The following is a 17,024-nucleotide window of genomic DNA, read 5'->3' as shown; positions in this document are numbered from 1 at the left end:
ACAATAGCTCTCAACCAAAGCGTGTAACAAGGACGACAGTGTATTAGATACGCAAAGACATGAAATGATACTCAGATGGGTGCAGGGACAAATAAGCAAAGAAAAAGTAAGAAGGACAAAGAAGTGTGTTCGCGCTGCAATTTTAGCAGCAAGAATATGTACCAACTAGACCGCAATGAAGTTTTATTTGTGTAACCAGAACCGACGCCAGCGGGGAACGCGAGCCGTGGTTTCATGGGCCACCGCCAAGCACCGTCTTTATTTTCTTCTCTTGAGGTCGCGTGCTCTCCGGTTTTCTTTACATCAGTATCAGCTTCTCTGAAGTTTACGAACTGTGCTATTGCAGTTTCCATTGAATGCACTTGTGACTTCACTTTTATAGCTATATTGCTCTGATTCTGCGATGTTTAAATAGTAGGGGTGTGCGAACATTCGAAATTTCGAATATTGAATTCGAATTCCTCGTATCCACTTACATTCAAAAGACTCTTTCACTACTCGAAATATACGAAGAGCCCTTAATTTCGAAACCTATCCAGAGGCGGATTCTAGTAGGCAGAAGTGAAAATTTCGGCCAGAAGTGAGGGCATCGGCTCCATCAACCTACGCGATCAAGAACACAGCAGTGTACAATGTGCGGCTAAACATTCCAGATTCGCACTTCAGACTGCCCGAGAAAGCACACCGTGCACCAACTGCTCGGACGCGCAGAGAGGAGAGAGAGAGAGAGAAATAACTTTATTGAGTCCAGCAGTTTGGGCAGCACGTCCCCGCCTAAACGGCGGTCAGTAGCCCTTGGGTCCTGGCGACGTTTTCAGCCAGCTGGACGGCCCAGAGTTGCTCTTCCGGATCCGAGCTTAGCAGTAAGTCCTCCCATTGCTCATTATTTATATTGCGACCCTGTAGGACGCCTGAGGGCAAGCCCACAGAATGTGTCGCAGATTCGCCCGTTCCCTACATAGCTGGCATTTGCCCTCGTATTGGTCGGGGTAATGACGGCTGTAGGCCACCGGATTCGGGTAAGTGTTAGTTTGGAGAAGGCGCCAAACCACCGTCTGTGTCTGATTGAGTCTCGGGGGATACCGAGCCCTCGTCAATCTATAATGCTTAGTGATTTCATTCTAACTGACCATGCGCTCCTCTCTCATCTCTGGCTGAGGCTGCTCACTGGCTCGGTGTGTGAGTTCTCGAGCCACTGTGTGAGTCGCCTCGCTTCCAGGGAGAGGCATGCGCAGGTGTCTATACTCTTTCTATGTGCCTATTGATTTTGAGAGTGGTTAAAGTTCGCGCATTCTCGCCGCCTTCCACTGTACGGCTAAGAATATCGCGCGCCAGCTCTATGAAACCTAAGCTCTTTCAAACTCCCAGGTTTACATAAAAACATAAATACCCAGTAAAGTAGATGGGAAAGCGGCCACCGCTGTAGCTCAATTGGTAGTCCATCGGACGCGTTATGCGAAGGTTGTCGGTCCGGTCCCTACCAGCGGCGATGATTTTTCATCCACTTAAATTCCTTCCCATTTAAGTCATAATTACTGCAATACAGTTCAAACCATCAAATGTCCGCTTTAACTTCCTCAGCTTCATCGTCGGTTGCTTTTATTAAGTGACACGTATATTGGACATATTTTGTCGGGTCTGTCGCCAGTGCTACGTAAGGAGGAACAATGCCACGTATGAAGGATGCGGGAAGTTGAAAACTCGTTCAGCTGCGCCGCTGTGATCTGTAGTGATGCATATGTTTAAAGTGTTGTGAACACAGTTGATGCAGACAACTTAAATCGGTCTGCAAATGATTCTTAGGACTTCCTTCACTGGCTCAATACATTTACACAAAATCGTCAAAACCGTTTCAGGGAACTGCAGATGCGGTACTCTCAAGCCATAGTGTTGTACAATGCACAATTTTTCTGTACGTCATTCACTGTAGATCAAACCTCCTTTTTCATCCTTAGATGGTGAAAAAAAGATGTTTTGAAAAGGCAATAGGGGCAGTATTCGCATACGAAAATATTAGCTAGATATGATTCGAGTCGTGCGTCTATTTGATCATTCTACTTCGACCAGAAGTGCGACGTTCATATTCGCACAGCCCTAATAAATATCCTTGATTTTTGCCTTTTTCAGGCTATCGATAATTTCACTAAGTGTCTCTGCAGTAGTCAGGCTACAGTTTATCTCTACGTCACCGCACAGAAGTAAAAGTCAAAACTTTCACCATCTCCCACTAAAGGGAACCATGTGGGGATGCGAAGGAGTGCATGGGTCGACCTAAAGTTCCGTTCATCACGGGCACCTTGCCCGATGTTAACGCGTCCTTGCATGTGGAGCACACCATGAATTCACTGTAGTTGCTGTTGCTGTTACTCGCTCCGAACTCTTTTTGGAGCAGGCCACGCGGGTTCATCGCGCGCCTGCAGAATCTCGTTCCCCGACGCCATCACGTGATTGCTGAGAGAGTGCAAGGGGGAGAGGCCACAGCGTCTTACCCAGCCCCTTACCCAGGCCCGAACGCGCTAGCACGTGCCAGCGCGTTCAGACTTGGATACAACGCGTTGGTTCATCGCGCGTCTGCAGAATCTCGTTCGCCGACGCCATCACATGATAGCTGAGAGCGTGTAAAGGGGAGAGGCCACAGCGTCTTACCCAGCCATTTACATAGGCTCGAGCGCGCTAGCGCGTACCAGCACACGTGGTTTTGTCTGTGTTACGCCAAGCTAGGACAGCATACAGAAGCCGGGGCCCCTAAAGTGCTCTGCACGTATCGTCATTAAGGCTCTCGAAGAACAAGATGAAGAAGACTTCTTCTTGGCGCGAGCGCGCGCTCTGCACGTATCATCATCAAGGCGGTCGAAAAAGAAGACGAAGAAGACTCCTCCTTGGCGCGAGCGCGCGTTCAATATATGTTACAGATGGCTATGGCAGGTTTTAGAAAGCGGACGGTCGCCAATGGAACTACGAACAAAGCCCAGCGCAAAAGCTGCTTCGCATCTAAAAATAATATACATATATGCGCCGCAAAACAAATCCACGTCTGCATTGACAAGACGCAGCACGGTACATTGAGTCCACTTTTGAGCCAAGGGGCGTAACCGGTGCCATGAATACATAAAAGGTGACAACCTCATTTGAACAGTCACCAACCTGCGAAGGCAGAAGAAAACGCGTGAGTGGCATAGTCATGTTAGTGCAGGCCTCACGCCCCGATGTCTTACTAATCCAGTTTTCCTTGTGCACACTGTACACACGGCTTTCGTCCACCCAGGGTTCGTTGCTCAGTACACTGTCCAAACATCGTAGCGGCCGTCGCCCTGGATTTCTTAAATACTGTAGTCGCCGAGACATCACGTTCAGTTCCTGCGCTGCCCTTGCAATCACGTACATGCGCGACGGTGTAAGCTGAAAAGGCTGGCCACGGTGTACTGCTGGAACACGGCAAGCCCTTTCATTAACAGCGTGTGTTCACATGTACGGCCTGCCGTCGATATGCAGATATAATATGCACTGGAAGAATGCCCTGTTCCGTTCTAATATGGGACAGTGGGGCAATCATGGGTGTCGGACTTCTTTTAAGGCACGGGTCTGTAATTCCACTGCTGTTGATGCAATTCACCAGCGAGTCAAAGCGGCGAGTAAAAATTGGGCAACGAGAAACCCCATGCAAGCGACAACTTCGACATCAAAAATCATGTCGCAACTGAATTATCACTCATATACGATATTTGTCTTAAGGTAAACATCGCCAACGGGATCGTCCAGGGCACACGTTGCATCCTAGAACGCAGGGATCCACCCAGGATACGTGTTTATGGTTTTCGTACCCTAAACTAGCGTTCTGAGTCGATCAGAAATGTTATGGCTACATATCTAGCAAACATTATGCGCGTAAATACAGGCAACACCGTCGTCATTATCAACCTATTATGTGTCTTCTGAGGAAACGAGGCCTCTCTCAATGATCTCCTATTTACCCTGTTTTTCGCGACTTCATTCCATTTGATCGCTGCGAAATCCTTAATTTGTTCACTTCATGACTCACTGCTGTATTCGACTGCGTTTCCGATCCCTTGGTAATCATTCCATTTCTGTGACCACCGCTTGACTGTCCTACACCTTACGTTGCCGTCCACTTCTTGACAAATATTGCCATGTGCTTACACCTACGGCACCAGTTGCAACGACGGCCACAGTCGACGCTGACGTAGGCGGCTCTGACTTAGATATGCTTCCAGTTTCCCAATGGCAACGTTTGCAAACGTCATACAAGGCAGCGCCAAGCAGTGGTCTTGCTATGCGACAAGTCGCATATACTCACAAACGTCATAATGATTACAGGACAACTCAAAAATTCATTTTGTCGTAAATTCACATAGAAGGCGTTCAGTATAGATGTTCTCTACAGGCTGTATTGTACTGCACATACATTTTTCAATGCACAATGTTATAAGCAGGTAGACGCTTCTAGCATACAGAGGGAATGTAGCACTTTTTGTTAAACACAGCTACGTTTTTACGATGTGCCAGGTAAACATGTCCGTAGGAACTGTCTTTAAGTGTACTACGATACAATAAGTGTACTACGATATAATAATTGCACGAATGCGTCTGTGTGAAAGCCCGCTGTTGCTCATATGCCTCACAGTAGCATGCAGCTGCGTAAGAAGGAAACCAGAACCCAGCACATCTCGGAGTTCACTACAAAATTGCCTTATCGATGCTCTTCATTGAGTTCGCCATTGATTGTGTTTGTGCAGCGTGGCCTCAAACGTATTTAGATGAGTGCCCTCTTTTCTGTGCGTAAATATTTTTTTCAGTGCTCTTCATTTCACGAGCGTCATAAATCGCGTTCGTCTACGTAATAATATCGCTTCTATGGGTGACAATAGGTGCTGCCCTCTGTGTTCGCAGGAGAGTACCAGCCGCGTTCGTTTGGCACCACTGTCATGCTCACTGCTGACACTGCCTGGACCTGCTACGTCCGATCGTGAACTCAAAACCTTGTAAATAATGGTCTCGGGCATTCCTAGAATTTTCAGTGTTTTCACGAACATCATTGCGTATCTTGCAGGCTCAGCGCAACTATGGACTGGTGCAATGCGCAGCGGCCTTCGCACTTGGAAGTTGGCATAAACGCGCTGCCATCGCCTACGAACAGGTGTCGTGGCATCCGCAGCTTCCCGAGGTCATCCAGTGCATGGGATCTGTGAGTAAAGAAGAGGCCGTGGAGAAGATGCGCCAGAGCACCTTCCGACTTCGTGACGAGGTAGGAAAATCAATTAACCAAGCAGGATATGTACTGCGATATATTACGCTTAGAAGTGCTTAACTCGAATGCCAGTATGATTTCAGCGGTTAATAATTATGCCCGCACCAGCGGGCACCATATTACCTTGGCAATCAAGAGTCTACCTAGGAAAGCGTGACGGTGTACCCACCCTAGTCTCGTTTTTGGAGCCAAATTCTTGTTGTAGAGCTGATCAATTCCCGTCCTTCGAAGCAGCGGAGACCGCAATTGCAAAGCTCACCGTTGCACCTTTTTCTGCTGGCGTTCCTCCGGCTCTGCTAGCCACCTTCACTGGTGACGCCCGTGTCCTCATCTTCGATGTGAACCGGGACCGGGCTCTCGATCGAGAACATGGCCGAGGACGTGCTTTGTATTCCCCTTCAGCAGAGGGAATTCTTGGGAAGGAACTGAAATGGCTTTTCCTTCTGTTTTCCCTTTGTATAGTGGACAAGGAGACGTCGTTGTGTTGCTTGCTGCTTTGCTGTTGGCGCTGTACACGCTCTCAATGCCTTTTTAACACGAAAGTGTTTTATGCCAGGGTCGACGAAAACTTCAGTGTCGTATTTCTGTCACGGAAATGACGTCAAAAAATTTACACGATCAGATGGCAAAGAAAAAAGAGTTCCGTCAACCGGCATCGAACGCACGACCGCTCGGTCCGCACCAACAGATGCCGGGCACGCTATCCACTGCGCCACGGTCACAGACTCTGCAGGCTTTACAAACGCGCCTTTTATATCTACCACTCTCCCGGTCGGCGGGGTGGTGTTTCCCTCTGGGAGCGGTGAAGTAAAATAATTCGTCATTACTGTGGCCTCCGCCATTAACACTTGCAACGCGTTACACGTCCGTCCCATTCGGCGCGTTTTCAATAGAAGTTCAATTTTGTCAATGCCTTAACACACCGCGAGGTGGCGATCTTAGCCCAAGTGTCGTAAAAGCGTCGGCCTCGCTCATAGCGTCACGCTAATCTAAACCAAAAATAGCTCTTCGACGCGCGCCTGTCTCAGCTGGCTGTTACACCGCGTTCCCCGCTCACGCGCTCGCCCCTAGATAAATCGCGGCCGGGGGGCGGCACGACGCGCTTTGCGTTTCCCTCTAGTCGAGCCATGGTGTTCAATCACATTTTAACATGCCGCGGGATGGCGACCAAGTTCTGCGTCCAATATACGACGCTCTTCTGGCTATCACACCTCGTTCTCCGATTACGCTTTCACCGTTAACTACTACAGCTACCACAAGGTTTTGTGTAATCATTTAACATGCACGTTAGTCGTCGGGATGGAGATGTACCACCAATCATCAAAGTGGGTGCATCCACGTTAAGCCGTGCTATAGCTTCCAGACATCAATATACATTGTGCAAACTCTCTTATATCAATGTACAGTAAGCATTCAGTTACTTCTGTAAGGGCACGCTTTACTTTCGTGTTATTCCGATTCCTATGACGGAGGGATCAACCATACATGTTTTTAGTAGATGCGGTGTTTTGAACAGCTCGCGGCCCTTCTTGTCTCCTGTTAGGTACGTCTTCCCATACAAAGGACACCTCGGATCACATTGGCGGTGGTCGGCGGGATTCAGCATTCTGAAGCCTCTACATTTCTTGGTATTGGGTGCTGGGCAGACACCCGCTCGGCGTCCTAGGCGACATGTAGTGCACAGCTCGTGTTTCTTTTGGTACAATTCGAAACAGTGTTCAGCGCCTCTATTGTGCACGTAGTGCGGAACGTAAGCGCCTTCGAACAGTATCGCTACACCGTCCGTCCACCCCATACGTCTAACGTGGAGAACTGTCGGGTTTCTTCGATTATCAAGACTTCTCTCTATCTTTTCCGGTTCATCGTAGACCGAGATTCCCCTTAAAACACCTTTGGAAGTGTTTTCAGGCGCTGTGATATAGGCAGCCGCTCCAAAGACGCTTGTTCCAATCCGGATCTCTTTTAGTTGGCTGTAACGCTTCGAGTGTTCCAGCTTCGGTGAGCTCATGATGAAAGTGTGTTGCCTTGCGTTCACCCGGAGAGTATCTTCTTCCGACTCTTCAATACTTATTTCTGCTGCACACAGTACGGCGTCTTTTATAATCTCAGAGCTATGCGTCGCGTGAAATCCCCTCTGGGTCGTAATCCTTGTAGACTTAGTAGTCCTCATCTAGCAGCTGTGGCTCTCGCGGCGCCGGTGTTCTGTGCTTGCGCCAGTCGTCAGGCCTAATCGCCAGCTGATCCGTCTCGTCAATCTTCCTTGAGCTGTCGCCAATACTAGAGCCTTCCTTAGTCCTAGATTTTCTGCGGGTGTGGGCTGCCATCCACCCTGGATCCTCATATTTCGCCTGGGAGATCCTCTCCCTCAAATACGACGACGTCCAGATCCTCTCCCGATGGCCATTCGCGGAGAAGGGCACAGTCTCGACTCAGGCCAGGGTATGGGACACCCGCCGACGCAGCGGGTCGGTGTCGTTGCTTGCCAAGTGAGGGTTAGCGGGGCCGCTGGTGTGGCGGCTCGCGAAAGTTGGTGCTGCGCCCCAGGAAGCGGACCCCTCTCAAAAAGTTGTCCACGGAAGGCGATTGATATTCCGACGTTTCTCTTCGTCGAAGAACGGTTAAGATCCTTGATTTTGCGCTCGCAATCATGGAAAACTTACGGAGCCCATGGATAGTGTCTTCTCAGCTCGCCCCCAAGCGGCAGATCCCTTAAAAGGACGAAACACAAGATAAGGACGCGGACATCAGAGAAGGTTCCGTCTCTTTTTGCACTGTTCCGCTATGAACTGCCACTGCCAACTTGCCCAGCTTACCACGCTTCTGCAATGCTACGCTCGTCTAGGTAACATTTAGCCTCTACGCAACGAACTGCATTATAACGAAATTCTCGATATAACGAAGCTTGTCGCTTTTCTGAAGGTCATGTCAATAGAACTTCATGTACTAGGGCCTAAATATAATGAAGCGTCTTTATCCGTTATATCAATATAACGAAGTTTCACTGCTGCCGAAGTTCTTTCCAACTTTTTTTTTTCCAAACGTGTTCACTGTTGTACCATTTTGTTGCCCTCCCTGCTTGGTCTACGTGTCCGCAGTATTTGATAAATAAAAAATGAAAAATAAGACCGAGCAGATAAATCGAAGGCTCTGTTAGCGCCAGTGGTAATATGGATGAGTAATTGATGTTGCCAGCTTGATTTTATGCAGTTTCAGACTGCAGCTCTTTAGGTTTTGTGGCACGCCACAATTATGGACGTTGCGCGTACGTCGAAGCGAGCGGAAAGCAAGAGGTTCGGTTGAGTGAAAATGCTAGCATCAGCGTCGTACTATACTCCTGGCAGCATCCACGTTTTGATGGCAAGCCGCTGCGGCAAAACAGTGTCGATAGCTTTGATTATTCCATATTACCACAGCGCGTTTGGGCTTTCATGTGTTTCATGCGTGATGTGTTCACGCATGATGTTCGGCCGCGGAGAACAGGGCTTCGCACGCGAAGCATAAAATGCCAGATCTCAAGTTAAAAAAAATTACTTTTCGTCTAATAAATATTGTTTTTTTTTGTACTGCCGTATTGTTCAAACATTCTTCCGTCATCTGCAGTGCGATAAAGAACCTTTTTGCTTAAAAAGTTCGCATTTGAATTCAACCAAGTAAATTGCCGATTTTATAGATTTTGGTATATTGAAGTTTACTGTACATTAAATTGCAGAGGCTGGAGGATATCGCTGCTTGGGTGTGAGATATAAATCTTCAGACATCCGTTCTGATACACAAGCTTTCTTTCATAGTTCCTCGTGATTGACGTTAGTGGTATTTTTCTCGTTTCGTCGACGGAGGTTTGTCTTGATGTTTGCGACAGTCTGTGCTTGCCTCAATTGATAGTTTGGAACATGGTACCTTACGCCTATTCCCAGAACTGGTATCTGCCACTGCGATACCATGCGCAAAGAAGTCCTGATATATGCGCTTATCACTCGTACATACTCAGTGACTACACCAGTCACCTTTACCCTCCACTAGCGTAATACACGTACGTTGCATTAATCATTGTGAAAACAGAGCGAACGACTATAAGCAACGAAGCCGTGATTGTGTCGTATCCTGTGCCTTCCGAGCTTCGAGTTATTTCTATTCTTATACAGTACCCTAGATGGGCGAGATTTTTCTATATGCCTCGTTCTGCACCTGAACATGTGAGGAAACCGCGATTAGGCTATTTACTAATGAATGACTTCGTCGGCATGCCGAAATTTCTGCCGATTCAGTGTAGCCCTTCATGAAGCATGTTTCCCTTGAATGCTACTGTGTTTCTTATAGCGCTGAAGACTTATCACTACAGCAGAATATGTCCACTACCATACTTTTTAAAGGATCATGGCGGGCTCTCTCGAATGACCGGTGACCGTGTGGTGCACCGTTCGGTAGAGAGCAGTGGTTGCTCGCACCCAGGTGTCTGGGCCTTCAGTTCTTGCGGCAAGGCGACCGGCGCTTCACCTAATCGACGTCTCCTATTTGCCTTGTAGACTGCCTACCTATACACCCGCATTTTATCTCCCCGTAAACGGATTAACGCAAATTTATTCGTTATGCCTCCGCATAGAGCTGCTTACTTATCTCTTATTCATGCCGCATCCGCCAGTGGCGCAGCCAGGGGGGGGGGGGGGCTCACCGGGCCCGTGCCCCCACCCCCCGAGATTTTTTCCCCATGGGATACAGAGCACAACGTGACACTCGACTCCACTTATCTGCCCAGACCAAATGTCGGATCGAGGAGGTGCCCCCCCCCCGACAAAAATTTCTGCCTACGCCCCTGGCATTCGGCGATCCGATACCCGTACACATTAAGAAGAGGAACACCTAGAAATTGACATTACATATATGGTGTGCTTGACATCGATGATGTGATCACATTGCTCTACGTAGCTTGCATGACGACTGCAAAGCGGCAGTTCAGTGCCACATTACGAGTTTGTACATGAGAACGTGAATTGACTTCGCTAAAACGACATCGCCGACCTTTCCAGTACCGTGCACGTGCTTTTGTTCAGGGCAGAGATTTCTTGTGGGCCTTACACTGCTTCTCTTAACAATCCGCCTTCGGTGACCTCCGGCATCCTTCGTACATGAAACATGCCTGCAGCTTTACTTTCTTCGCGTACCCGCTGTGGTGGTTTAGCACGCAAGGCGTGGCGCTGCTAAGCTCGAAGACATGGGTTTGATTTCGTCCACGGCGCCGGCATTTCAATGGGGGCGAAATTTAGATTTCGGCCAGCGTTAAAGAGCTCCACGTGGTTGACATTAATACGGAAGCCGCTATTATGGCGCGGATACGCTCGGAGGATTTCACGACCAATGGTTGCTTCGTCCGCGATGCCTGCCCGCCGAGCACTGCTCACCGATCAAGGCTTTGCCCAGCCCGCGATGTCCGCGCGTCCAAGACCTTTCGCCGATCGTAGCCCCGTCCGTGAACTTCTTTGACCGCTTCCGCCCCTTCTTTCCTATCATTCTTTTATCCCCCCTTATCTCCCCCCTGAGAGCTACTGCTGAGGTGGTCTCCTATGAGAGAGACAATTGCGGGGCTCTTTTTTTAACACGAAAGTGTTTTATGCCGGAGCCCGCCAAGACTTCAGTGACGTATTTCCGTCACGGAAATGACGTCGAAAAAATGCACACGATCAGATGGCAAAGAAAAATCACAGCATATCCACGGAGTGAATGATGATGAGTGGGCGAAGCTGCGGACGTTCATCGGTAAACCGTGAATCTTCCGTGAATTCTGCCCAGTACATCATCACCGACGTGAGATCGGGCGCGTTTATACTAAAGGTTCGATGAGAGTTATGACGACTTGCAGCTCACTTTAATTTTACATGTACGCTGTGAATTTTCATTGCTTAGAAAACCATTGCTTTAGAAAACTTGCTGGCGTCTTTCGTTAAGCAGCTGGCGTATTTTCGTTTTGCTTTAGAAACATCTGGCGTTCGTTCGTTTTGCTTTTAGAAAACATCTGGCGTCTTTCGTTGGTTTATTTCATCAATCAACGGCGTTTTGAACAAAATTTTTATTGTTTAATCACGCACAGGAGAAATCTCACCAGGCACTACCTTGGAGGTAAACAAATGGCTGCTAATGGGAATGAGAGACAGAAGTCGGCTTTTAGCTACTTCTACTAACGTTTCGTACTGGAACATGCCAATGGCTGCTAATGGGGAATGAGAGACAGAAGAATTCGGCTTTTAGTTAACGCGCACGCTGCGAATTTTTTATTGTTCAACAACGCACAGGAAAAATCTCCCACCGGCACCACCTTGGAGGTCAAGATCTGGTACTAGCGTTACGACTGGTTACGCACTACGACTGCTACGACTACGAGGGACGAACGGGTGCCGCCTTAAGGAGCTTCGCCCCTAAAATTTCCGTCAACGGGCGTCGAACACACGATCGCTCGGTCCGCAACAACATGCAGATGCGGGGCGCGCTATCCACTGCGCCACGGTGACAGACTCCAGAGGCTTTACAAACGCGCCTTTTATATCTACCACTCTCCCGGTCGGCGGGGTGGTGTCTTCTGGGAACAGTAAAGTAAAGTAATTCATCATTACTGTGGCCTCTGCGATTAGTACCTGCAACGCGTTAAACGTCCGTCCCATTCGGCGCGTTTTCAATAGAAGTGCAATTTCGTCAATGCCTTAACACACCGCGAGGTGGCGACCTAAGCCCAAGCGTCGTAAAAGAGTCGGCCTCGCTCACAGCATCACGCTAATCCAAACCAAAAATAGCTATGGGATGCGCGCCTGCCTCACCTGGCTGTAACAACGCGTTCCCCGCCTACGCGCTCGCCGCGACAAAAATTGCGGCCGGGCTACCGGGGCAGTACGACACGCTTTGCATTTCCTTCTATTGCGGCTGTGGTGTTCAATCACATTTTAACATGCCGCAGTATGGCGATTAAGTTCTGCGTCCAATATCCGACGCTTCTCTGGCTATCACAACTCGTTCTCTGATTACGCTTTCACCGTTAACTACTATAGGTACCACAAAGGTTTGTTTAATCATTGAACATGGACGTTAGCCGTCGGCATGGAGATGTACCGTCAAGCTTCAAAGTGGATGCATCCACCTTAAACGGTGCTATAGCTGCCAGACATCAATATGCATTGTGCAAACTCTCTTATGTACAGTAAACATTCAGTTACTTCTATAAAGGGCACGTTTTACTTTCGTGTTATTCCGATTGCTTTGACGGAGGGATCAACCATGTTTTTTCTTCACTTCCTTTTTTTATAAGAATCACTTCCCCCTAATATGGCGCGTCTCGTAAGCACACTGTGCTATCTACACGTAAATCCCCAACAGTTATTGTTGTTAATCCTTTCACTGCAAGAGCTAAAAGACCAAACCTTTGGCACATGCTGATACTTTTCTCGTTTACCGTAGGCGCCCGATGACCGCACTTCGCGTATAACTTTGGAGCAAATACTACATCCCCTTTCCCTCATAATATACAGCTGACTGAGAAACTCTTTGACTCCAGCCTCTTCTTAGATGTTTTCGACTTTGTGCGAATACTTTTATCATAACTGCTAAGTCTAGACAGAATTTTTTTATTGTAACTGATGTGGGAGATCCATTTTTTCTGTTCCTTGATGTATTCCACATCGAGGGACAAGGGAAATAAACCTAGACAGGCCCCGTTGTGTGGAGCGATATTCGACGGTCAGTTAAAACAGGGGTCTCAAACACGCGGCCCGCAGGCCGCATGCGGCCAGCAGACCGCGCCTTCAATAGGATAAAGTTTTGTGACTTTGCTAAATGGCACTTGCATTATTTTCTCGCCTATTGCTAATAATGACGCTTTGTTCGGGTAAGCTACAGAGACGGAACCGGCCTCGAGCTATGTTTTTTTCGTGAGGCGCTCCATGATGTCGCTATGAGTCACTATCGCCGTGGAACGAAAAGTCTATTTCAGAATAGGCTTACAGATTTTAGTAATTCGGCCGAAACAGTGATGATGATCATCACTGTCGCGGCCCTTGCGGGACTACATTTGTTGACTGCGGCCCACTAGCTGAGGTGAGTTCGAGACCCCTCAGTTGGATCAACGGTTTTTTTGGGTGAGGCAATTAAAGAAATAGCAGGTATGAAATTGGTATGAAATGAAGGTATGAAATGAAATAACTCCCGTATGACAAGGTTAATGGAACATCATTGTGAAAGGCCTTTCTCCTGTAGGGAAGCAGACTCCTGCTGATACTGGTTGCAATAACACCTTGGGAAAACGTCATATTTTTATGTCCACATTTGCCTACTTGGACATATTTCAATGTTATGCGATCTGGCTGCTACGTCAACAAAACTTATGATTCAAGATGAAAACGGCTGCTCTCTTTTGGTTGTAACAGACAATCAAGGCTCAAAGGACGCAATGTCCCGCGTTCCTCTTATAGGTTTCTCATTTGATGCAAGCTTTTAAATATAGTGAACCTCATGAGGAATAGTGCTTGATCCACAAATTTCATCTAAACCACCACGAAGAGGTGCCTCGTTTATGCAATATGTGTAGCGAAAAGATGTTCGTAACCATTTCCCTCATTTGAAGCAAATTCTGCAACGACTAAAGAGTAAGAAACAATTTTAGGACCTCTCTTTTGAGACTTCTATTAAATAAAAAAAAATTACACCAGTTCCCGCTAAAGGGGACCATGAGGCGATGTGAAGCCGGAGCACTTGCACGGTCGCGTTCCGTTGGCTTTCTTTGGGCATGCTACCGACCTCGCATCGTGGAACGCGAAGAGGAACGCTACGCGCGTCTTGTAATTCCCTCTAGCCTGGACGTTAATTCTCACAGGGCGAGCGGGGAACGCGGTCGGTAGGCGTGCGAAAGGGGGGCAGCGTAGGAGAGGAGAGAGAGGGGGAGGGGACGCGCATCTGCTGGTGCTCCCGGCGGCGTTGCGCAGGAGAGAATTTCGGCATGTCTAGCCCGCGTTTCAGAGGAAGAGTGGAAAGGGAGAGGGGAAGTGGAGAGGGAAGAGGGTAAATGGCAAGAGAAAGTGGCCAGGGGAAGGGGAGAGGGTATGCGCATACGCAGAAAGGGTGGTCACGCCGCACACCACCACCACCGGATTGAACTCCGCCATAAATACTTCGCATCTAAAAATTGAGAACGTTCTGCCAGCAGCAGCTAGGTACTTTGTAGTTCTAAATTCCAATAAAAATCTACACGTACCTTTGGAGGACCGTGCCTAACCTCAAACGCATTATGGTAAGTACGTGTGTATATCATGTTCCACAAGTCTACTGCACGTGGCATGATGGTTTAAGCTTTAGAAGCCCCATCTGCTGTAATACGTATTTTCTGCACACGTATTTCGTGTCAATGTAGATACAAAAGGTATGCTGTGAAGGGTACTACTTGCCGCCTTTGCCCGTAAAAAGCCAATGCTGTAGAAAACAGATGACGCGGACTGGGGTTTGTTTTCTTTTAATTAATTGGTTATCTCTCTCTCGCTAGACTCATTTTGAGTAGTTTCTCCATCCCAACATATAGACGTTTTTCGAATATCTGTATTTCTACAGGCTGTTTCTTTAGCAAGATCAGAGGTGAATTAAACATCCGCGATAGCGCAGTGGTTACGGTGCTCGGGTGCTGACTCGAAAGACATGGGTTTGGTCCCGGAAGATGCAGTCGCATTTCGGTGAAGGCAAAATGCTTGAAGTCCGCGCACCGCGCAATATATGTGGAATTAAAACAACCGAAGAGGTAAAAATTACCCGGAGCCCTCCACCACGGCCTGCCTCATTACCATACCGTGGTGTTAGCACGTGAAACCCCAGAAAATACTACACCAGGAAGGAACCATGTGTACAGCGAGTGAAGTAATTACTTTTCAGTCGCTTCCATACGTTTAAGTGCTTCGTTTAAATGTTGTCTGTTTTTTCTGAGAATCTTGTGTAGTGTTTTTTTCACAGCTTTGGAGCTTCATCATTTCATCTAATGCTTCATCATTTTAGGAAATATATACAAAACAAGGGAGGTAAAAGAAAAAAATAATGTTAGCACTAAGACGCGCAAAGCTTGGCATCGTCGCTCATGCGCGGCTTCCTCCTGGGAGTACGCACTTTATTAGGACGCCCCGTGACTCTCTGGACACGATCGGGCACAGCCGCGCATTGCACTATACAGCGGAGCTTGCGCGCGATGTCTCCGTCGGTTGGCGTGAAGAATTCGTTTCTGCAAAAATTTTTCTTTCTATTTCTTTCTATCTTTTTTCTGTCCCTCTACATCTTTCTATCTCTCTCGTTCGTTTCCTTTCTTTTTATTTCTCTCTCTCATTCTTTCTCTGCTACGCTTTACTCTCTCACCTCCTCTTTTCCGTCCTCCTCACCATCACATCTCTCCTCTCACGCTCACTTTCCTCTCCCACCTCTTGCTACACTATAATATAAAAGGCTATGCTATGTCCTGCTAGCGTGCCTGGATAGCCGAGTGGTTAGTACGCTGGCCTTCGGAGCGAGGGTACGCGGGTTCGAAACCCGCCTCGTGAAGAATTTTTTTCGGCAAGAACATTCTTTCTCTTTCATTGTATCTTTCTTTCCATCTCTGTTTCTTTCTCTCTTTCTTTCTTTATCTCTCTGTACACGTCCTCTCACCCATCTGGGTTATTACAGGCCACGCAGTAGCGGTGAGTTGTGGGATTTGCCCAAATTCTGTGGCACAGACTCGTTCATGATAGCGACAGTTTTGCAGCAGGCCCTACACTTTACGGCCGGCCTAAACGGCTTCGCTGTTAAAACTTGAATTGCCCAGCTAGACCAGCTGAAACCTGAACAGCCGTTATCAGTAAATGAGGGAGGAGCGAACGACAGGAAGACAGGGAGAGGATAGAGGGGGACTGTTTACCCATGTATAAAGAGGGCCTAAATGTAGCACTCGATTCGTCGATAATTTGTGTTTACTAACCTTTCCCCATTTTGTACTTTTATGAAAACTTCTTTATTACAGTCTAGTGTTCTTGTGTATGCAGTTCTGGAAGCTGTCTGGCATTGTCAAAGAAGAGCTCGTGTGCAATGAGCCACCGACTATTGGCAACGGGGATGGAACTGTTGTACAGATTGACAAGCTGGGCGACTACATGTTGCAGCACGTAAGCTCCTACCTCAAGGTCGCTGATATTCCGGACGATGAAGAGCAAGATGCGGAGAACGAGAATTTACCTGCTGGTACACAGGGTATGAGCAAGAGAAAGCGATCAGGCAGCTTACTTGCGTCAACGCAACAAGTGAAGAAACCCTGAAAGTATTGAAAGTTACGGCGTTCGGCAGTGTGGCTGTGCTTCACTTTTAAAACATTTTCAAATAAGTTTTTGACAAAGGTAGAACTTGCACTTGGCTTTAAACAAACAAAACAATAAACTTGACAACCTGTCCTCTCAGAGCAAATTTAGCTCGTTCAAAAATTTCCTTACAGCGATTTCAAGCATGAATTTCTCAAAATCTTTGTTTCCAAAAAGGCATGAAGAAGCCTGTGATAGTGCAGGCAACATGCGTGAGCCTTGTGTCATTATGCTTTCTTGAATGTAGGACCCATCTACCAACTGCCTTGAATAAATGTACTCATACGTTTTCATAAGCGAACCGATCGGGAACTCTTATTTCAACAATAAACTGCAACGACAATTGGTGCAAGTGCTGTCGCACCGGCGCCGTGGCGTTAGAATTTCTGGAACGTGGCCTTGGGCAACGCTGCTCAATATGTCTT

General features: G+C 47.7%; 1 protein-coding gene across 1 annotated transcript in view; it reads left to right on the top strand.

Annotated features, from left to right (window-relative positions):
- The window catches only part of LOC119383907 (uncharacterized), a 73,349-nt gene extending 56,681 nt beyond the window's left edge, over nucleotides 1-16,668 (top strand). The window contains exons 7-8 of the mRNA XM_049412994.1: nucleotides 5,069-5,263; nucleotides 16,291-16,668. Of these exons, the coding sequence (XP_049268951.1) occupies nucleotides 5,069-5,263; nucleotides 16,291-16,560 (465 nt within the window). The 3' untranslated portion in view covers nucleotides 16,561-16,668. The remainder of the gene's footprint in view (nucleotides 1-5,068; nucleotides 5,264-16,290) is intronic.
- Nucleotides 16,669-17,024: the final 356 nt, after the last annotated feature.

Source organism: Rhipicephalus sanguineus, chromosome 2, assembly GCF_013339695.2.
Source record: "Rhipicephalus sanguineus isolate Rsan-2018 chromosome 2, BIME_Rsan_1.4, whole genome shotgun sequence".
In the NCBI taxonomy this organism is placed as follows: domain Eukaryota; kingdom Metazoa; phylum Arthropoda; class Arachnida; order Ixodida; family Ixodidae; genus Rhipicephalus; species Rhipicephalus sanguineus.
This window is presented reverse-complemented; position numbering and strand designations above follow the sequence as displayed.